The sequence below is a fragment of the Barbus barbus genome (genome assembly GCF_936440315.1).
Source record: "Barbus barbus genome assembly, chromosome: 41".
In the NCBI taxonomy this organism is placed as follows: Eukaryota; Metazoa; Chordata; class Actinopteri; order Cypriniformes; family Cyprinidae; genus Barbus; species Barbus barbus.
In genome coordinates this window covers 9743376-9762422 of record NC_136719.1, presented here as the reverse complement: position 1 = coordinate 9762422, position 19047 = coordinate 9743376, and the positions used below count along the sequence as shown (strand labels likewise).

Below are 19047 nucleotides of genomic sequence, written 5' to 3'. Positions count from 1 at the left end.
AGTAAATTCCACAGAGAGGCTCCAAGGCTGTAACAGGACATCATAAATCAGATTCCTAGCTCCAACTAGTCTGAGGCAAGCAAACCAACCAACTCTTTCACAAAACAGCTTGCAACATTAAGACAAAATAATACTTATTGATAAGTCCAACCAGGAAGGCGATCGTCAAATTTGGGGGCAAGTAATCAAGACTGATGGTTGAAGAGATGGCCATCACATGTGTTCCACGATAGAAATCATGAGCTTCCTTAGATTGACTTTTCCCCCACATAGAAGACGCAGACCAGACTGAAATTCCTTTGTTCACAGAACATGTCCTTTAGGTCCTACACAGAACTTTACAGAGACTGCCTTTTCCATATGCACCAAAAATCATCTTAAAAGGACTTATGAGCAACCAATGATTTCTATGCATAATTCCAATATTATGTATGTAACCCACACATTAGACATGTTTTAATCACATATTATGTATGTCTTTTTAATAATTATTCATGTTTGGTATGTGTGAGTTTGAAAGATCATGCTTTAAATGTTTCTTCCAATCAATTCTTTGTCAAATGTATCATAGTCTTGTTATAGAAATCATGTCCAAAATTATATTCTACAAGAGCATGTAAAATTCGGACAATGTGACTGAACTGACCATGACATGTTGATTTATTGATTGGGTGGAGAAACAAAGCAACAGCCCGAGCCAGGATAGTATCTAATTGGTCAAGACAACCATTGGGAGGTGTCAAAAAGCAGAGTTTAAAAACTCAGGACACCTTCTTCCCCTCCTCTCTGCTCTTCTAACTTTTAGCCATGATTTTTGTCATTACTTTCTGCGTTCTTTGAGTGCATTCCAGCGTGCTTCGGCCTGCACGCCAGCTTCTACCACGATGAGAAGAAAAACCACCTAGTCTCATTACATCATTTTATTCTTTTACTTTAGTTTATTTTCTTTCCGTTGAGTTTGCCGCAAAGTCCAGTTCGACTGCACCCGCTTCAAACTTCAACTAGCAACTGACTCTGAAACCAATTCGTCAGCCTTCGCCCAACGATTGGCTTCCCAAGACATCACTACAAACGACCACTGAACTGTCAGCCAATCAGCAACCTCGGGAAACCCCCTTTCTACAATGACAAAGACAAAAGGGAATCCCTTTACACAAAGGCAACGCAAGCAAGTACAAACTCCAGATTTTTGCTGAGCTGGAGCTGTTAATATAAATTTTAGCCTCATTGAGAAACTCAATGCAAGGGTTAGTAATTGATGGTTGTTCAGGTCTATGCAATAGCACATATTGCTGTAAACTTGGGATTTCACATTTTCATTCTCTTAAACTCATCCTTTCCTCACTTTCTCTTTCTTTCTGCAACTTGTGTGAATGCGTGTGTTCATGTGCTAGATTAGTTTACATGTCTTAGATTTATAAATAAAGTCATATTTAATTGAAAAGAGAAATATCTTGTGTTTTGTGCTTACAAGTTAATGTCTTAAACTGCTGATCTTGTTACTATGCTATTTAATAGTGTCATCACTATATTTTGGATTTTAATATGCAGTGCAAATTTGATGTTACACGGTTCGTTCAGTGAATCGCTGCCGACTCATAAATGATTCCCTTTGAGCTAAATTGACCTGTTTCCCTTTATATTACATATTACCTTACATGGCACATTACTGGCCAAAGTCTCAACCTTTAACAGTGGGTGTAAACAGCATTGAACCTGAGCAATATTGACAGCTTTATGTAATATACATTTGTTAGACATAATAAATGTCATTCTCATGCTTTTGGTCACAGTGGGAGTCTCACATGAGTGCATTTTAATGATACACCTTCCACTACACAAACACAATACACAGGATAAACTCGCAGCGGTGGATGATGGGGATGAGGTTTTTGTTCCATGTGCAATTAAAATTTTGATGAGGTTTTTGTTCTCAGAGGAAATAGCTCCTTATCAGTGAGATCTAACTCTGACTCTCATGGCTCATTTAGTTTCTCATTAACGTTCAAGTGAGGAAACTTCATGTTCAAGAGTGTAATTACTAAATAATTTGTGCAACAATGCACATCTGGCACCTTTTTTTTAAACCCAGTGAAAAATAAAATAAATAAAAACAGCAAGTTGTTGTTGTATGTGTTTTTATGTGCTTTTATAGTTAGTAGGTTTTTATAGTTATAGTATTTTTTTTTTTTAGGTTTAGACAAAAAATCAGTAGTCCATGATTAACTGGCTTTAGAATGAATGTCCTAGACTCAATGCTGTTTAATCCTGAGGAATTTTTTCACCTTCAACAAGTGGAATTCTAGTGTGAGAAACAAGATTTGAATTGCAATAGAAAATATTCAAAATAAAACCACGTTTCATTGTTTGGTTTGTTCTAACTGCATTTTGGTCACTCTGTGTTTTGAAAGAATAGGTTTAAGTAGACTGCATATAGACAGCACAGTGCTGGATCACATAGGAAAGGGTTTTAATTCTTTAGATGCTTTGTTGAACCAGATAACAACCCCTCCATGGCATAATCATCCAATTACTAACAAGTAAACAAGCCAATATTTCTGTTGCAATTATTCGCTGAATGAATTCAGAGCAAACGCTTAGGGAAGAGTAAAATAGACTTCCCACTGCATTTATAAGCTTGTCTTATACCACATGATGTGTGGTAGAATTGCAAAGAGAAAAAGCATCTAAAAAACATCTACAAATGGAAGAGATTGGTACTGGGTAAAAAGTGAATAAGAAAAAAAAAAAAACTTATTGCAAAGCTTCTAAACAAAAGGTGCAATCACATACAATCAGAGTTTTTGAGCAAGTGAATACACAGAGAACATATCAATAATTTAGTGGTTTAATTGATATGCACAGACTTTATGCATTATGTTCTCGACAACTTTTTATAGCCTATTTGTATACTGCCCTACAAAGGCAAACGACCTTAACTCGCTAGAGTGTGAAACAGAGGAAAAATTGACTTTAAAGTTTTTTTTATTTTTTATTTGTGCAGCCAAATTAATTATAGGTAGGACACTGGAAATTTAGTACCATTCAAATTTTTAAAATAAATTAATTCTTTATCAAGCAATGCATTAAACTAATCAAAAAGACATGTATAATGTAATAATTTCTCTTTCAAAAAAATTATATTATTTTGCTGTTCTCTTCTTTCTCTTCATTAAAGAATCCTAGGGGAAAAAACACTTATTTTAAATTGTAATAATATTTCACAATATTACTGTTACATTTTACTGTGGCCTTGGAGATACATTTTTACAAAAATCTCACCACTGAACACTTGAATTTGAATGATAGAGTACATTTTATAAAATAATAATGCATGTATCATCATGCATTCAAAACAGCCATAAGTTGCCCATTATATTTCTTAGGCTAAAATTTTGTAATTTTCTCTTACCTGAAGATTTATGAAAGTGATATATGGACAATCCAGATGAAAAGTATGAATTTTGGCAGCTCTCAATTTTGTTTATTTTCTGTCTGTATTTTATTGCACGTTCCTTACATATGAAATGAGAAAGAGTTGCGTAGACTGAGACTTGTTGGTTACAAGGGTTACTTTGATTGGCAAACAAGGTTAATTTCTGGGTCATAACTAGTGCTGAATGTCTGCACTCTTCACAATAAAAAAAATATCAAAACCAACTATCCAACATATATACAGTATATATATATATATATATATATATATATATATATATATATATATATATATATATATATATTTATTTTTATTTTTTATTTTTTTCAATACCTCAACCTCAACAACAACAACAACAAACTCCTTATGGAAGTTTAAAAATAGGATATAAAGTCACATTGAGACTTTAGGTGATAATGTATTTAACATGGCTGTAAACACTGGATGTTTGGAGTGATACAGAAAATGACTTAAGTAAGCAAGTGATGTTCCTATACATCATGTCACAGTTACAGATAAACACAGAAAGTCAACACACGTGAATTTCAAAGATAAAATTGTGGGTAAATTTAACTTCAGGATCAGACCTAGTGCGATGTTTACTGTCAGATACAAATACAACATACACTTGTTCAAGTCCGATCATCATATATTTAAGCATTCAGAGTTCCTGCATGCTACGAGTCTGTCAGGAGCTTCCAAAGGCTGCTGGCTTCCTGCTCGGTTCAACCTATCATCAAACCGTCACCTTGCTCCCAACTACTCATAAGCATCTCACAAATTTCCCCATCCATAAATCTCTCCATCATCACACACAAATAATGGAAGAAACACCACACTGCGCATCAGAACATCTGATTTGACAGTTCAAATGAAGCCTAAGAGCCTAACTAGTTCTAAAACTATTTCCTAACCCTAACCACTTTACGATCATATTTCATTGTAATGTCAGATTGAAATAATTTTCTGTATTTTCAAAGTATGAAATGATATGTGTGTAGAAATATAATATATTGAACATTCTATTATACTGAGGATTTATTTTTTTAATTGAATTTGTGTCTAAGGTTGTGTTATATGTTATGTCTGATGCATGTGTTGAAAGAAAATAAGTGAAACAATGTGGAGTTCTTTGTTGCGAGAGACGAAGTCGGCTACACATTTCCACTTCAAAAAGATCCTACTGACTCTCTGTGCTTATGATAACCCATGAAAAGCTAACGATGACTCATAAAAACATTGTAGATGAATGCTTAAAACTACAAAATCTCTTGGAAACCAACCTTTTATCAACACTAATTGTCAAAACAGCTAGAATAATGACACCATCATTTAACTCTGGGGAGACAGATAATTGGTTACATATGGATCAATCTTACCATGGTTATGATTTATAAAAATGTTAAGCATAATAACAAGTAAAGTTCACTTCTCAGATGAATGACAGAAACCACTAATCATACAAACTAAAAGCTTTAGTTCAAACCGTGTATCATGTATATCAAATCTGCATATCATATCAAATCTACATAACTGTTAATTTAAATATTTCATTCTTGATCTAATCTAAACAGAGCATCCTTCACTTGGCCCTGGAGAAATTGTGGCTATAACATAAAGGACCTTTAAACTTTAAATCTGATTCATTTGCATCATCAGTAAAAATGTGCAAAAAGGCTGCATTTATTTGATCAAAAACACAGTAAAAACATTAATATTGAGAAATCTTTTTTACAATTTAAAATAACTTTTCTATTCAAATATATTTTAAATTGTAATTGATTCATGTGATGCAAAGCTGCATTTTCAGCAGTTTTCAGTGTCACATGATCCTTCAGAAATCATTCGAATATGCTGATTTGCTGCTCAGGAATGTTGGATAACAGTTATGCTGCTTCTCCTTTTAGTGGAAACCGTGATACTTTTTTCAGGATACTTTGATGAATAAAAAATAGAAAACAACAACAACACACACACACACACACACACAAAAACAGCACTTATTTGAAGCATAAATATTTTGTAACATTATAAATGTCTTTACTGATACTTTTGGTCAATTTAATGCATCCATGCAAAATAAATAATAAATAAATATATTTATTATTAAAAATCTCACTGACCCCAAAGTTTTGAATGATAGTAGTTTAATTACTGTATCCTTTTTAAAAATATATATTTTCACTATACTATTGGAAATCTGAGAGAGGAGTTGTGGGCTGTTATAACCCAGAATCTTAGCAAATTGTTTTTGCTGCACTCTGTACATTGTGTCAAATTATTTCAATATTAAATCTAATATTTCAGCCATTTACTCTCTTCCGTGAGGCCCACAGGTTGTCTGGGATCTCCTCTCTCAGCATGCACAGGTAATTAGCTTATTGACACCCGGGAATATCAGAAGTCAATTTCCTTTGATTGTCCTAAAGAGAGCCAATCAGTCACACAAGTCCCCTTTGAAACTATCTTGTTACTCTAGCTCATGAAGCTCATCATCAGGAGACGCAGATCAGGGCTCCGGTGCAGAGAGCCAAAGAGGTCTTTTCCTTTAATCATGGAGCAGAGATGAGAGACACAAAGGGTATCATTAAAATAGGATGAAATCGAAATGACAGCAGGGCCTTCATACAGTATATCTGCTATTCCACCTCACTAATTAACACGTCACGTCAGTTACGAATCAACAATAGATAATACTAAGCCTTGGATTTACATTCCCCGCTCACATTAACAATAAGCTTGTGTCCAATTATTACCTCGTCCTCAACTGACCTTAGCTCATGGTAACCATTAAAGCTGCTTTATGTTGTTATCGTGACTTTAATTCGCAGAACCTGATTCTGTTCTTCCAACAATAGGAAATCAAGGACAGCAAGCAACCAACCAACTGCACAGATAAACTCATTCAAATGCAAACATTTGAAAATAAAACCTCACAGGAATTCATTTGAATATGAGAAAAGAGAAAAACGACTCAATATTTAGTGACTGCAGTTTATATACATTTAATATTTGTCAGCCGTAACCTTTTCAAAAGCAGCAACCTGTACTGGCATTAAGTAATATAAGGAATATGGTATAGATCAATAAATATATAATTTACCTTTATCAAAAGGCCTTTATGCATAGGTATATATATATATATGACTGTCTTACATTTGCATAGAAACTCAATGAACTTTATCTGCTCCACAATAATATTCATTCAAAACCAGACAATTGTTTTAACTAATTTTGCTACAGCTGGTAATACTTAACACTTAACAACTCACTGGTTTTGACCAAAAACTATTCATAGGATTCTCAGAAAAGTCATCTCATTCAATTTAATTGCCAGCAATTTACAATAAGATCCTATCAGTTTCCATTAAGTATCATTAACTAACAAAATCAACAGCTGTTTCACAATTTATTAATCTAGGTTGGTGTTAATAGACAATTCTTCATTGTTCATTCATTTTAAATCATAATATGTACACCTAGATTAATAACTGCTGGTAACGTTTTTTTTTCACACAGTATAAAATACATGTTAAAGTACTATTAATAGTTATTTCATGTTAATTACTGTATCAACTAATGCTAGAATACACTTTCAGGGGAAAAAAAGATACAAAACTGTTACTGAGGTGGTACCCTTTTAACAGGTGCTAATATTTACTTTTAAATATTACATATTACTTTATGTGCTAATATGTACCTTTAAAAGTACTACCTTTAAGATACTAATATGTACCATTTGCCAATCCCTCTGAAAAATAACTCTGTTTTAAGATGGAAATGCATGATGTTTTAACTAAATTCTCTGTCACTCTTACAGGATGTCAGTCAAAGCTCACAAGATGTGAATCACCCATTAGACAGTCTTTTGCTTAACAATATGCCAATCACTCACCTCATATGACTGGATAAGGGCATAGCGAGCCAATCACTGGATCTGATGCTGAATAATAAGCCAATCATTCACCCTTATGATAACTGGCTGTGATTTAATTGAACAGTCTGCCAATCCAGCCATGCTCTAGTCTAATCTATAACATGCAGCTTTGTGTAATGGGTGAGAAAATGACTTATTAGCTTCTTTTAATAAGGACCAAACTGAACTATGTTTGCATGACTGCTGAGGATATGTATTCTGCCCAATAGTAACATAATGAGAGAACAAAACAGCACTGTGGGGTCTTCTTGCCATACTGATTTTCAGAACAATATAATCCTGTTTTTCAAATATGTATTCATATAGTCAAAAAGTTTCCCAAAAAAGTGAGAGATACAAACCTTCTGATCTTTACCTTAAAAAAAGCAAGCTTCTGTTTTTATGCATAGAACACTGGTCATCTCACGGTTTAAAAATTATGGATGATTGCTTCATCTATATGGATAAATGACTTATTACATGTCCATTAATGTTCAAAATTTGTAATAAAGTTTTTCACGTCACAAGATGTTAACTGATGGATTGGAGTTCTATTGTGATGATTTTTATCAGCCGTTTGGACTCTCATTCTGACGGCACCCATTCACTGCAGAGGATCCATTGTTGAGCAAGTGATGCAATGCTACATTTCTCCAAATCTGTTCCGATGAAAAACAAACTCAGCTACATCTTGAATGGCCTGAGTATATGTTTATTTTGGGGTGAACTGTTCCTTTAATTAAATCTTGATAGGTGCTTAGTTTGAAATATATTTATTAGTTATTTGAAATAGTTCACCATAGGACATGTCAACCCCCCACACATAAGCACTCAAAAACAATGTGTGACTCTTTCAGATAACCTAGAGAGGAGGCAGATGAGGAGAGCGCGCGGCAGAATGTGACGTCACCAATCGCACTTCTTTCCTTCTTGTTGGGGAAGCGCGAGCTGCGCTGCCTGGCGCAGACAGTGGACAGCGCGCGCACCGACAAAGAATATCCCACACGGTAAGACCGCGCACCTTTCACCGTTAGCTGTTGCTTCTTTACTTTTAAAAGTAATATTTGCAGTTTGAAAATGAATCGGCTGCAGTTTTAGGCGTGCAGTGTTTTTAAACTGTTATATTTTAAGTTGTGTTAATGATTCGCATATGTGCCAAGTTTCCAAGTCAGCGTGCATTCGGTTGAATAGTCTGTTTTCTGCAGGGTTACCCATGTTTTGTATAATCCTCAGATCTCGTGATGTGCAAAGAGACAGATGAAAGACATCGACCACCTCAGACTCGTGGAGAGATCTGCAAAAGCAAGAGCGCAGCTTTATAAAGTAAAGCACTTATTCCCGGAGGCTCAGCTGTCACAGAATGGAGAACATCACGAGCCCCTTCATCCCAAACCCAACATGCAACTACGGCATGGACTTATACTATTACAACTCTCCAAACCGGAGCGATCTGAACTGCACGCCGCCGGTTGACAGCTTCTTTTACGCAGATCTGTACGTGGTTCTCCCGGTCATTTACTCCGTGATATGCGCCGTAGGTCTGACGGGAAACACGGCGGTCATATATGTGATCCTCAAAGCACCCAAAATGAAGACGGTGACCAATATGTTCATCCTGAACTTGGCGATCGCCGACGACCTCTTCACTTTAGTGCTGCCCATCAACATAGCGGAGCATCTGTTACACTACTGGCCGTTCGGCGAGGTGCTGTGCAAAATCATTTTAAGCATCGACCACTACAACATCTTCTCGAGCATCTACTTTCTGACGGTCATGAGTGTGGACCGGTACCTGGTAGTGCTGTCGACCGTGCGCTCCAAGCGCATGCCCTACCGCACATACCGAGCAGCCAAGATAGTGAGTCTGTGCGTGTGGCTGCTGGTGATTCTCATCGTGGTGCCGTTCACCGTGTTCGCGGGAGTATACATCAGTCCCGACGACACCGAGAGGAAAAGCTGCGTGCTGAGTTTCCCCAGTCCTGAAAGTTTGTGGTTCAAAGCGAGCCGGATGTATACCCTCATCCTGGGCTTTGCCATTCCAGTGTCTACGATTTGCATTCTTTACACCATGATGCTGTACAAATTAAGAAACATGCGCTTGAACACCAACGCCAAAGCGCTGGACAAAGCCAAGAAGAAGGTGACTATCATGGTGTTTATCGTACTGGCCGTGTGCCTGTTCTGCTGGACGCCCTTTCACCTCAGCACCATCGTGGCGCTGACCACAGACCTGCGGACCACACCGCTTCTCATTGGCATCTCGTACTTCATTACCAGCCTGAGCTACGCTAACTCCTGTCTGAACCCCTTCCTCTACGCCTTCCTGGACGACAGCTTCAGAAAAGCCTTCAAGAAGATGTTAGAATGTAGACCTGCTTGAATGTAAAGCGCTTTGAAGGGAAGAATTCAGTCACAATGCGCCATTCAGAATTGAATTCCAGTTGAATTGAATATGAATTGAGGTAGCAAACAGAATGCATCTACGCCGTTTAGCAATTGGGATTTGAATTTAATTTGAAAATAAATAATTGTATTAAAAGGTATATGACTGCTGTTCCAATTCAAAACTAGGCTTAGCCTACTGCAAAGTAATGACGAATTGTATTGCTTGACAAAGCATTGTCTGGCAGTTTAAAAAGAAAATATTTTAATATACGTTAACATATATTTTATAAAAATATAAAAGGTAATTTAAATTATTCAACTATAAATTTAAACTATTGTCATTCCAATTCAATATCCTGTAGTTTGCAATTGCATTTACATTCACACTCATAAACTCTCAAAGCATCCCAGTTTTAGAATGACAAATTTTCCCCAACCATGATTGAAATACAGTCATAATCATAACTGGTTACTGGCAGTATCTCAAAATGTAGTGAGCAGCTCATGTACACATTTTATTAATAAAATCAATGTAATTCCAATTCAAAGTCAGTATTCTTTAGTTATTTGCCTATTAAATTAAAACGCACAATCAGTTTTATATTTTATGCCTAACCCTGATTAAAATACAGTTATGATGACTGTGTCCACTACTTCAGACTCCCACATCCCTGTGTGTATTTCCAATAATAAAGGAAAATGTGTCCCTGACACTAAATTCTAAGACTTTGTCTCCCTCTTGTGCTCCCTGTAATGAAATAATGAAGCTGAAATATTTTTAAATGTGCTTCAACACATGTCTGACAGCAGTGCCCTGGAATTACAAAATGTGATTAGGATTGATTAGGAATTACAAAATGCAATATCATTGCTGACGTAGGATGGCATCATGTGTTTCTCAAACAGCAGGGATGTATGTGTATATATTTGAATAGACCTGCTTTTGTCACATGAAACGTCATCACTTCCTGTCCAGCAGTATTTCATCTTAATAGCAAATTTAAGACAGTTGTTTAAATGTGTATTCCCTTTTCTTTAAATGAACAACTATAAATATTTATTTTGTGTGTGTGTGTGTGTGTGTGTGTATCCAGAGATGTAAGTCATGCAGATCAACACAGTGAAGCATACCATTACATGGCTTTTTAATACGTTGTAAATAAAAATGGAATAAATCAGTTGTCTTTCATTTCAAGGTTTGAAATTAAGCATCATCTAACACTTTTCTACCTCAGAATGTTGCTGAATATATGTTTTTGGGTTTGTACCTTAACAGAACTGTCTTTTAAATTCACAAGGCCCCTCGCTGCACATTATACAAATGATAGGCGTATAAAGCCTTACAGTCATGTTTTTAATCTACATAATAATAATAATAATAATGTAGTGTAAACCGCCAGGACTCAACCCCATAATTTAACAGCCTATCCTATATAAAGTTATGTTGGTGTTACGATAATAAAATGGTGTCACAAAAAGAAAAAAATAATGTAAAGAATAAATAAATAAATAAATAAAAGAGTTTTCCGGGTGGGCCGCTGTACAATATGGGCCGGCTCTTTACTTAAAAAAAAATATACAATGGATTATTAGTAAATGTACATATCCTTCCATCGGTCCAGACGAATGGCCCGCGCGGTCCACTTCTTTCAAAAATTGCAATTAATATAGCTCCGGCTCAAAAGTGCTTGTCAATGTCAAAATGTTTGAACAGCCAATCAAAGTGTAGAAGGCGGGATTTACCGTTCACAGATGCTGAGCTGCGCTCGACTTGAATGCTGAGGTAAGATGTAAGCAGCTAAACATTGAGACAATTCAGCAACATTTGCCAACCGTTTAGTTAAAGGACAGACATTAATTTTCAGGAATGCAAACTACTACTGACCTTCTCAAATTTCTCCAATTTTAATTCGAATCGTCACAATGTAGGACAGCGGTCCCCATCACCGGGTCGCGACCCACTACTGGGTCGTGGAAGAATTCCTACCAGGTCGCGAGAAGGTTCGGGGGAAAATGTGAATAGATATGATGCTCTGTTATTTATTGTGTGTAAATTATTTTTCTAATTATTCTGTATTTTCGTTGTATGCGATGATATCTAGTAGCAATTTGACGATTTCATGTTAAATTAGTAAATAAAAGATTGCTCTGATCTGTCAAGGCTAGGGCTTAAATCGCAGTTGATCAAATCGGTCTGAAACACGTCTCTATGTTTGTGCGCGCTTCGGGTGTGTGCCAGTACAGCACAAGACGTTTCAGACAGCACAGCACATATCCCTGCGTTTAAGATACATATGCATGGGGAGTTGCAGTTACGTCGCAATACTGGAAATATTTCTGTTTTAAACCATGAAGGCGAGCCAATGGATATCACAACAGCAATGTGCAAACTTTGCAAAATAGTTATGCCAGTGAAAGTCTTAACTTCAGTCATACAGAAAGTGAAAGTAAAAAAAACAGATGGAGTTTTCTAAGGCTGCATTAACAGCGCATATTCTCAAGAGACAAGAGACTAATATACTTCAACATGTGCTGATAACAGTATAAATGAATTGACCTGTCTAAATGAATATATATATACTAAATTCCAGTATAAATGAATAGACCATCCACAACAATAACAGATCGTGTCATATGGACTGATAATATTGGTATTTAACTTTAGTGATATTAAACTGTCCCTCGTAAAAAAATATTTAAAATTATTTACTATTTGTCATATACACCAGAAAAAACTAATTATAATGTGAAGAATATGTCACTCATTTATGGTGTGGTGTATTGCGGACCGGGTTTGGTGGGCCGCTCTGTGCCAAAAAGTCCAGGGCCACTTTTTGGCCCCAGTCCACCCCTGACGGTGAGTAATGGCTTCTTTTCCTGCAATTGTTGTTTGCCCTGTTTGCCACATGTACAGCTTATCTCTCTCTGTCAGCGATGAGGGATTCACATGTGATAAATGCAGGGAAATAGTTAGGCTGACAGAGATGATTTTAGAATTAGAGACACGCATTCAAACTTTAGTTGAGGACAGTAAGAATGTGAGGACTGTAGATACTGCTTTGGATGCGACTAGCTCAGGGAGTCCTTTATATTGTTCGGTTACGGTAGAGCCCGTGTGCGGCAGGGGAACTGGGTGATTGTGAGGCGGCCTAGTCGTGAGTCAAAACACCGCTCTTCCGTTCCGATCAAAAAAAATCAAACAGGTTCTCCTCACTCAGTGACGCAGCCACTGAGAAACCTGATGAAAGTGCTCTAGTTATTGGCGATTCTATTGTACGGAACGTGAACATAGAGACAACAGCCACCATAGTCCAATGTTTACCGGGAGCCAGAGCTCCTGAAATCTTGGCAAATTTAAAAGTCGGTGCTAAATTAAAACAATTTCTTCACGTCGGCGCTAATGATGTTCGACATCGCCAGTCGGAGATCACTAAATATATTGATAAAGAGGTGTGTGAACTTGCAAGTACGATGTCAGACACTGTAATATGCTCTGGTCCGGTCTCTGCTTACCGGGGTGATGAGATACATAGCAGACTGTCGTCACTCAATGGCTGGATGTCTAAGTGGTGCCCGCAGAATAACATAGGTTTCATAGACAATTGGAAGAATTTTTGGGGCAGAACTCACCTGTTGAAAAGAGATGGTCTTCATCCCTCTTGGGGTGGTGCCGCTCTTCTCTCTAGAAATATGACACAGAGTCTTAGAGTTCGTACTTGACTAACTGTGGCCCAGGTCAGGAAGCAGACAGACTGGCTAAACCGACCGTCTGCTAGCCTCCTCACATTGCAGAAGTCAGTTAATTCTCAGCACATAGAGACTCTTTCACCTAGATATCACACTATAGAGTCTGTGTCTCTTCCCCGAACTAGAAAATACAGAAACATCCAAACCAAAGTAAGAGTAACAATTTGATTGATGAGCAACAAATAAAAAACAGATATAATACAGATAAACAAATGATAAAGCTTGGCGTATTGAATATTAGATCCCTTTCTACAAAAGCACTTTTTGTAAATGATATGATCACTGACCATAAACTAGATGTGCTTTGTTTGACAGAAACCTGGCTAAAACCAGATAACTACATTACTTTAAATGAGTCTACCCCCCAAGATTACAGTTACAAACATGAACCGCATCCAAAAAGGTAAAGAGGGAAATTTGTTGTCACAATTTATAACAATATTTTCAGTATTTCTCAGAGGTCGGGTTTCAAGTATAATTCGTTCGAAGTAATGGTGCTTCATATAACGTTATCCAAAGAAACAAGTGTTAATGATAAATCCCCTGCGATGTTTGTACTGGCTGTACTGTATACAGGCCACCAGGGCGCCATACAGACTTTATTAAAGAATTTGCTGATTTTCTAGCTGAGGTAGTGCTGGCTGCAGATAAAGTCCTAATTGCTGGTGATTTTAATATCCATGTTGATAATGAAAGAGATTCGTTGGGATCAGCATTTATAGACATTCTAAACTCCATTGGTGTTAAACAACACGTTTCAGGACCTACTCATTGTCAAAATCTGTTAATACTGTCACATGGAATTGATGTCAGTGGCATTGAAATATTGCAGCAGAGCAATGATATCTCAGATCATTATCTAGTTTCGTGTATATTCCATATAGCTAAAGCTGTAAAGCCAACTCCTTGTTACAAATATGGTAGAACCATCACTTCTACCACAAACGACTACTTTATAAATAATCTTCCTGACTTATCTCAATTCCTCAGCATATCCAATAGCTCAGAACAACTTGATTATGTAACAGGAACTATTGACTCTCACTTTTCTAGCACTTTAGATACGGTTGCTCCTTTACGCTTAAGGAAGATTAAGGAAAAGAGTCCAACACCGTGGTATAATGAACACACTCGGGCCCTGAAGAGAGCAGCCCGGAAAATGGAGCGCAGCTGGAGAAAAACAAAATTAGAGGTATTTCGTATTGCTTGGCGGGAAAGTACCCTACAGAAAAGCATTAAAAACTGCTAGCTCTGCTTACTTTACGTCTCTTTTAGAAGAAAACAAACACAACCCCAAGTATGTATTTAATACAGTGGAGCTGAGCGGTGAGAATTTCCGCTTCCCGCTCACGTGGGTGTTCGCTCCCCCCGCTCCACTGCTCAAAGTCGCACCAGATCCCGCTCCGCTCAATTCCGCTCCCCGCTCACCTACAATTTCATCCCGCTCTAGTGAAATCGCTCCACACTCGCTCATATTTAAAATTCCTCTGCATGCCAAACACCTGCCATTTTCAACCGAAGCCTTATGCCTGGGACACACTGCCTGCGTGGCGGACATGGAGCGGGTTTGTTGCGTGACTGCTGCGGAAAAAATCTGCTTTACTTCTATGCTGTTGCGGGCCCGCGGTTGCGGTGTGGTTGGACCGCACCTGATACGTGCGTATTCCGCAGTCAGTGCGGCTGCTCTAATCTGTTAACATAGGCGCGGAAAGGAAAATCAACAAACAGCAAACCCGCTCTGTGTCCTGTATGACCTGTCGGTTTGCTTTTGGAAATATTTCACAAACTCCATCTCTCCTTCACAACAAACGATTTTTGAAGTTTAGGCTGACAGTTTTGTTAATTGTTGAAGACACAGGTGAATTCTGGGTGGATTTGTGCATGCCCTAGACTCGTGGTGTGAGCGGTATCGGAGTGGAACCGGATCGAGACAGAGCGATCTTATAGCAGTCTGATTCTGATTCTGCTTTAGCCTAGATTTAAACTGCTGATTTTGTCTGGCCAGAGGAGAATGACACTATTTCGACAAACTATTTCCCCGTCTAAATACTGTAAAGCTGATATAAAGCCACGCAGCTTTATATTAAGCCGATATAAAGCTGCTTTGACACAATTTGAATTGTTAGAAGCGCTACACAAATAATATTGACTTGACTTGATATTGACTTGAAAATGTATCTGCATTGTTAATCCTTTTGATCTTTAATTAAAAAAAAAAAGCACAAAAATCTAACCTTTCATTTGATAATAAGAATTTAAAATTGGGGGAAATATCATTATGAAATAAATGTTTCTCTCAACTACACGTTGGACACAATTATTGGCACCCCTAGAAATTCTTATGAGTAAAATATCTCTGAAGTATATTCCCATTCATATTCACAATTTTGAGCACACCAGGGTGATTATGAACATGAAATTATCCAGCCATGGCTTCCTGTTTCACAGAAATATAAATAGGATGGAAAACAAAGCCCAAATTCCCTTAATTATTCATCACAATGAGAAAAACCAAAGAATATATTTCTGATGGGCAGCAAAAGATAATTGAGCTTCACAAATTAGTGAAGTGGCTTTAAGAAAAGAGCTACTAGAGCAGTGAAAATTCCCATTTCCACCATCAGGGCAATAATTAAGATTTTCCAATCAACATAAAATGTTACAAAACTGCCTGGAGGAGGATGTGTGTCTGTATCTTCCTAATGCACGGTGAGAAGGCGAGTTTGAGTGGCTAAAGACTCTTCAAGGACCACAGCTGGAGAATAATAAAAAAAAAAAATTGTCAAACAGCACCTACATCACCACATGTTGTTTGGGAGGGTTTCAAGAAAAATTATCCCATCTCATCCAAAAACAAACTCCAGAATATTCAGTTATCTGATACGACTGGAACAAACACTCAAGATGGGTTTGGTGAACACAGGGATAAAAAGTACCCCATGTGTACAATGAAATATACTGCTGTATTTTTGATGTTGTGGGCCTATATTTCTGCTGGAGGCCCTGGACATCTTGTTTAGACACATGGCATCATGGATTCTATCAAATACCATCAAATAAAAAATCAATAAGTGACTGACTCTGTTAGAAATCTTATAATGGGCCATTTTTTGGATCTTCCAACCGGACAATATTCCAAAAACAAACCTTAAAAACAACACAAAAATGGGTTACTGAGCACAAAACCAAGCTTCTGCTATGGCCATTCCTGAACCCTGTAGAAAATGAGTGAGGTGAACTGAAGAGAAGAAGCACCAACATGGAGCTGGGAATCTAAATGGTCTGGAGTGATTCTGGATGAAGGAATGGTCTCTGATCTCTTGTCAGGTGTTCTCTAACCTCATCAGGCATTATAGGAGAAAATTTAGAGCTGTTAAACTGGCAAATGGAGGTTTCAAAAAGTATTGAATAAAAGGGTGCCGTTAAATGTGGCCAATGTGTATTAGAGAAAAACATTTATTTCATAATGATATTTCCCCCCATTTTAAATTCTTATTATCCAATGAAAGGTTCGATTTTTGTGAATTTTTTAAAATAAAAGATCAAAAGGATTAACAATGCAGATTAAGTTTCACAGCCTTCTTTGATCATATTTACCGTATTTTTGGCCTTGACTGTATGTGCGTGCGTATACACACACACACACACACACACACACACACACACACACACACACACACACATTGCAAAATTAACCTCAACCCCTGATCAAAGACACCTGAACCAGCCAATTAATATCTTCAGCAACGCATAGTAATTACAGACAGGTGTGCTGGAGCAGGGCTGGAAATGAATTGAGCTGGCGGATCTCCAGGAACTGGATTAGGCACCCCTTGTGTAGAGTAATATTAGGAACATGCCTTCATAGCCTTGTGACTGGTGACTGTGCGCAACAGACAGCAGAGGGCAACATCAGATCATATTTTTCATATAATATCACAGCATTGATTTCTAAAAGATCTGCAATGATGCATCTTAATTCATATAAATCACGTTTACAAGCGCTTTTGTTGTTTACAAAAAAAGTATTGCATTATGCCAAACATTTTAAAACTGTATTGTTATTATAATGCAGGAACTACTATATTTGTATGCTATTTTTTTATGCTAAATAAGGGTTCAAAACAGTTACATATATCTTAACAAATTCTATTCACAATATCTTTCCACTGACCTAAAAGAATGATATAGCTACTGCTACAAAATCAAGTTTAAGATGGTAGCTATGTTGCTCATTAGCTGATTGACAATGTAAATTAAAATAAAATAAAATAATAAAGCTTCACCAGCTGCTGGTATGACCAGCTAATAGCCAGCTAGAAACCTGTTAATATAATCCAACAAACAGTTTAATTTGGAATTTCCAGGATACTTCGAAATAACGTCACTAGATGGCGTTCATATACCACTTCACATTCCTGCCCTCTATTATGTGACACCTGTGAGGATATCTAGTCCTGTTGGATGCTGGATGCTGACAAAACTGCTACACAAATTGTAATTTGTCACTGTAATTGTAAGCTTGAGCAGACTGACAAGCATTAGACACTGACCATGATCCTGCATCCTTATAATTTTGATGTTAGCAAGGCTCCAAAGGAAAAGCTCTGCTGTTGACTGTCACGTTATATTGTGCTTGTGATTAGGTCACATTGCTGCAATTGACTTTGTGACACTCCGTTCCAAACACCAGGGCAGCCGGCCTTTGATTTGTCACCTGCATCCGAGATTGAAGCCCCCGCTGTATTCTGTCTCCACAAGTCAAACACTCGAACACACAGGGGGAACCTGGTTGCAATATTCAATTATGTCCTAGCCTCTGCACCCTCAGAAATCAATGACATCAATTTGCTGTTGAGGAGACGCACATCCAGTCTCGGGGAATGTGTCTATCTGCGATAAACGAATAGGTGGTTGTCACAGTGAGATCTCATTGTGCTTCTCGCCATTGCTGTAAGTGTGTGTGCTATAGTTATTGTTCATAAGGTTCAAGGCAGGTGAAGGCAGTATGAGATTCAATACAGAAAGAGCGGTTGGTTTGTTACTCACACTTGGCGATGAAACTCGCATTTCATCCTGAATCATCTGCCAGCTGCCTCCTCCTCAGGTTTGGAGCTGTGGGTCACAATATGACATGCTTTTTCATAATCCTGATAGGCTACTGGCTCAAACAGCCCAGCATGGAAAGTCTCACTGGCCAATGATAAGGTCTGATTGTATTCTATATGACGAGAGACTCTTAAATCAATTCCACATCGCTCTGATGTCTGGACTGACTCATTGCCCACATGCAGATGCGGTTTTAACAAGCTCCCAGCCTGTCTGGCTCGCGTCCATTCACGGCAATTAACATTTCTGTAATGTGGCATTGATTCAGCTGTAAACAAGGCATATTCTCCTCTAGGCAGAGGACAAAAACATTAGATGCCACATAATGCAAAATTTGCAACCCAGGCTCATTGGAAATAAGGGGCTCTGGCTACATTTCTGTAAAAATGCTCCTACACTCTTAAAAATTAAGGTTATTTATTGGCATTGATGGTTCATGCAATCTTTCTATAGC

At 37.5% G+C, this 19047-nt stretch overlaps 1 protein-coding gene across 1 annotated transcript in view; it reads left to right on the top strand.

Annotated features, from left to right (window-relative positions):
* The window catches only part of LOC306860537 (neuropeptides B/W receptor type 2-like), a 41875-nt gene extending 30981 nt beyond the window's left edge, over window positions 1-10894 (top strand). Inside the window, exons 2-3 of the mRNA XM_079402266.1 lie at window positions 8210-8359; window positions 8586-10894. Coding sequence (XP_079258392.1) covers window positions 8713-9732 — 1020 coding nt within the window. The 5' untranslated portion in view covers window positions 8210-8359; window positions 8586-8712 and the 3' untranslated portion in view covers window positions 9733-10894. The remainder of the gene's footprint in view (window positions 1-8209; window positions 8360-8585) is intronic.
* Window positions 10895-19047: the final 8153 nt, after the last annotated feature.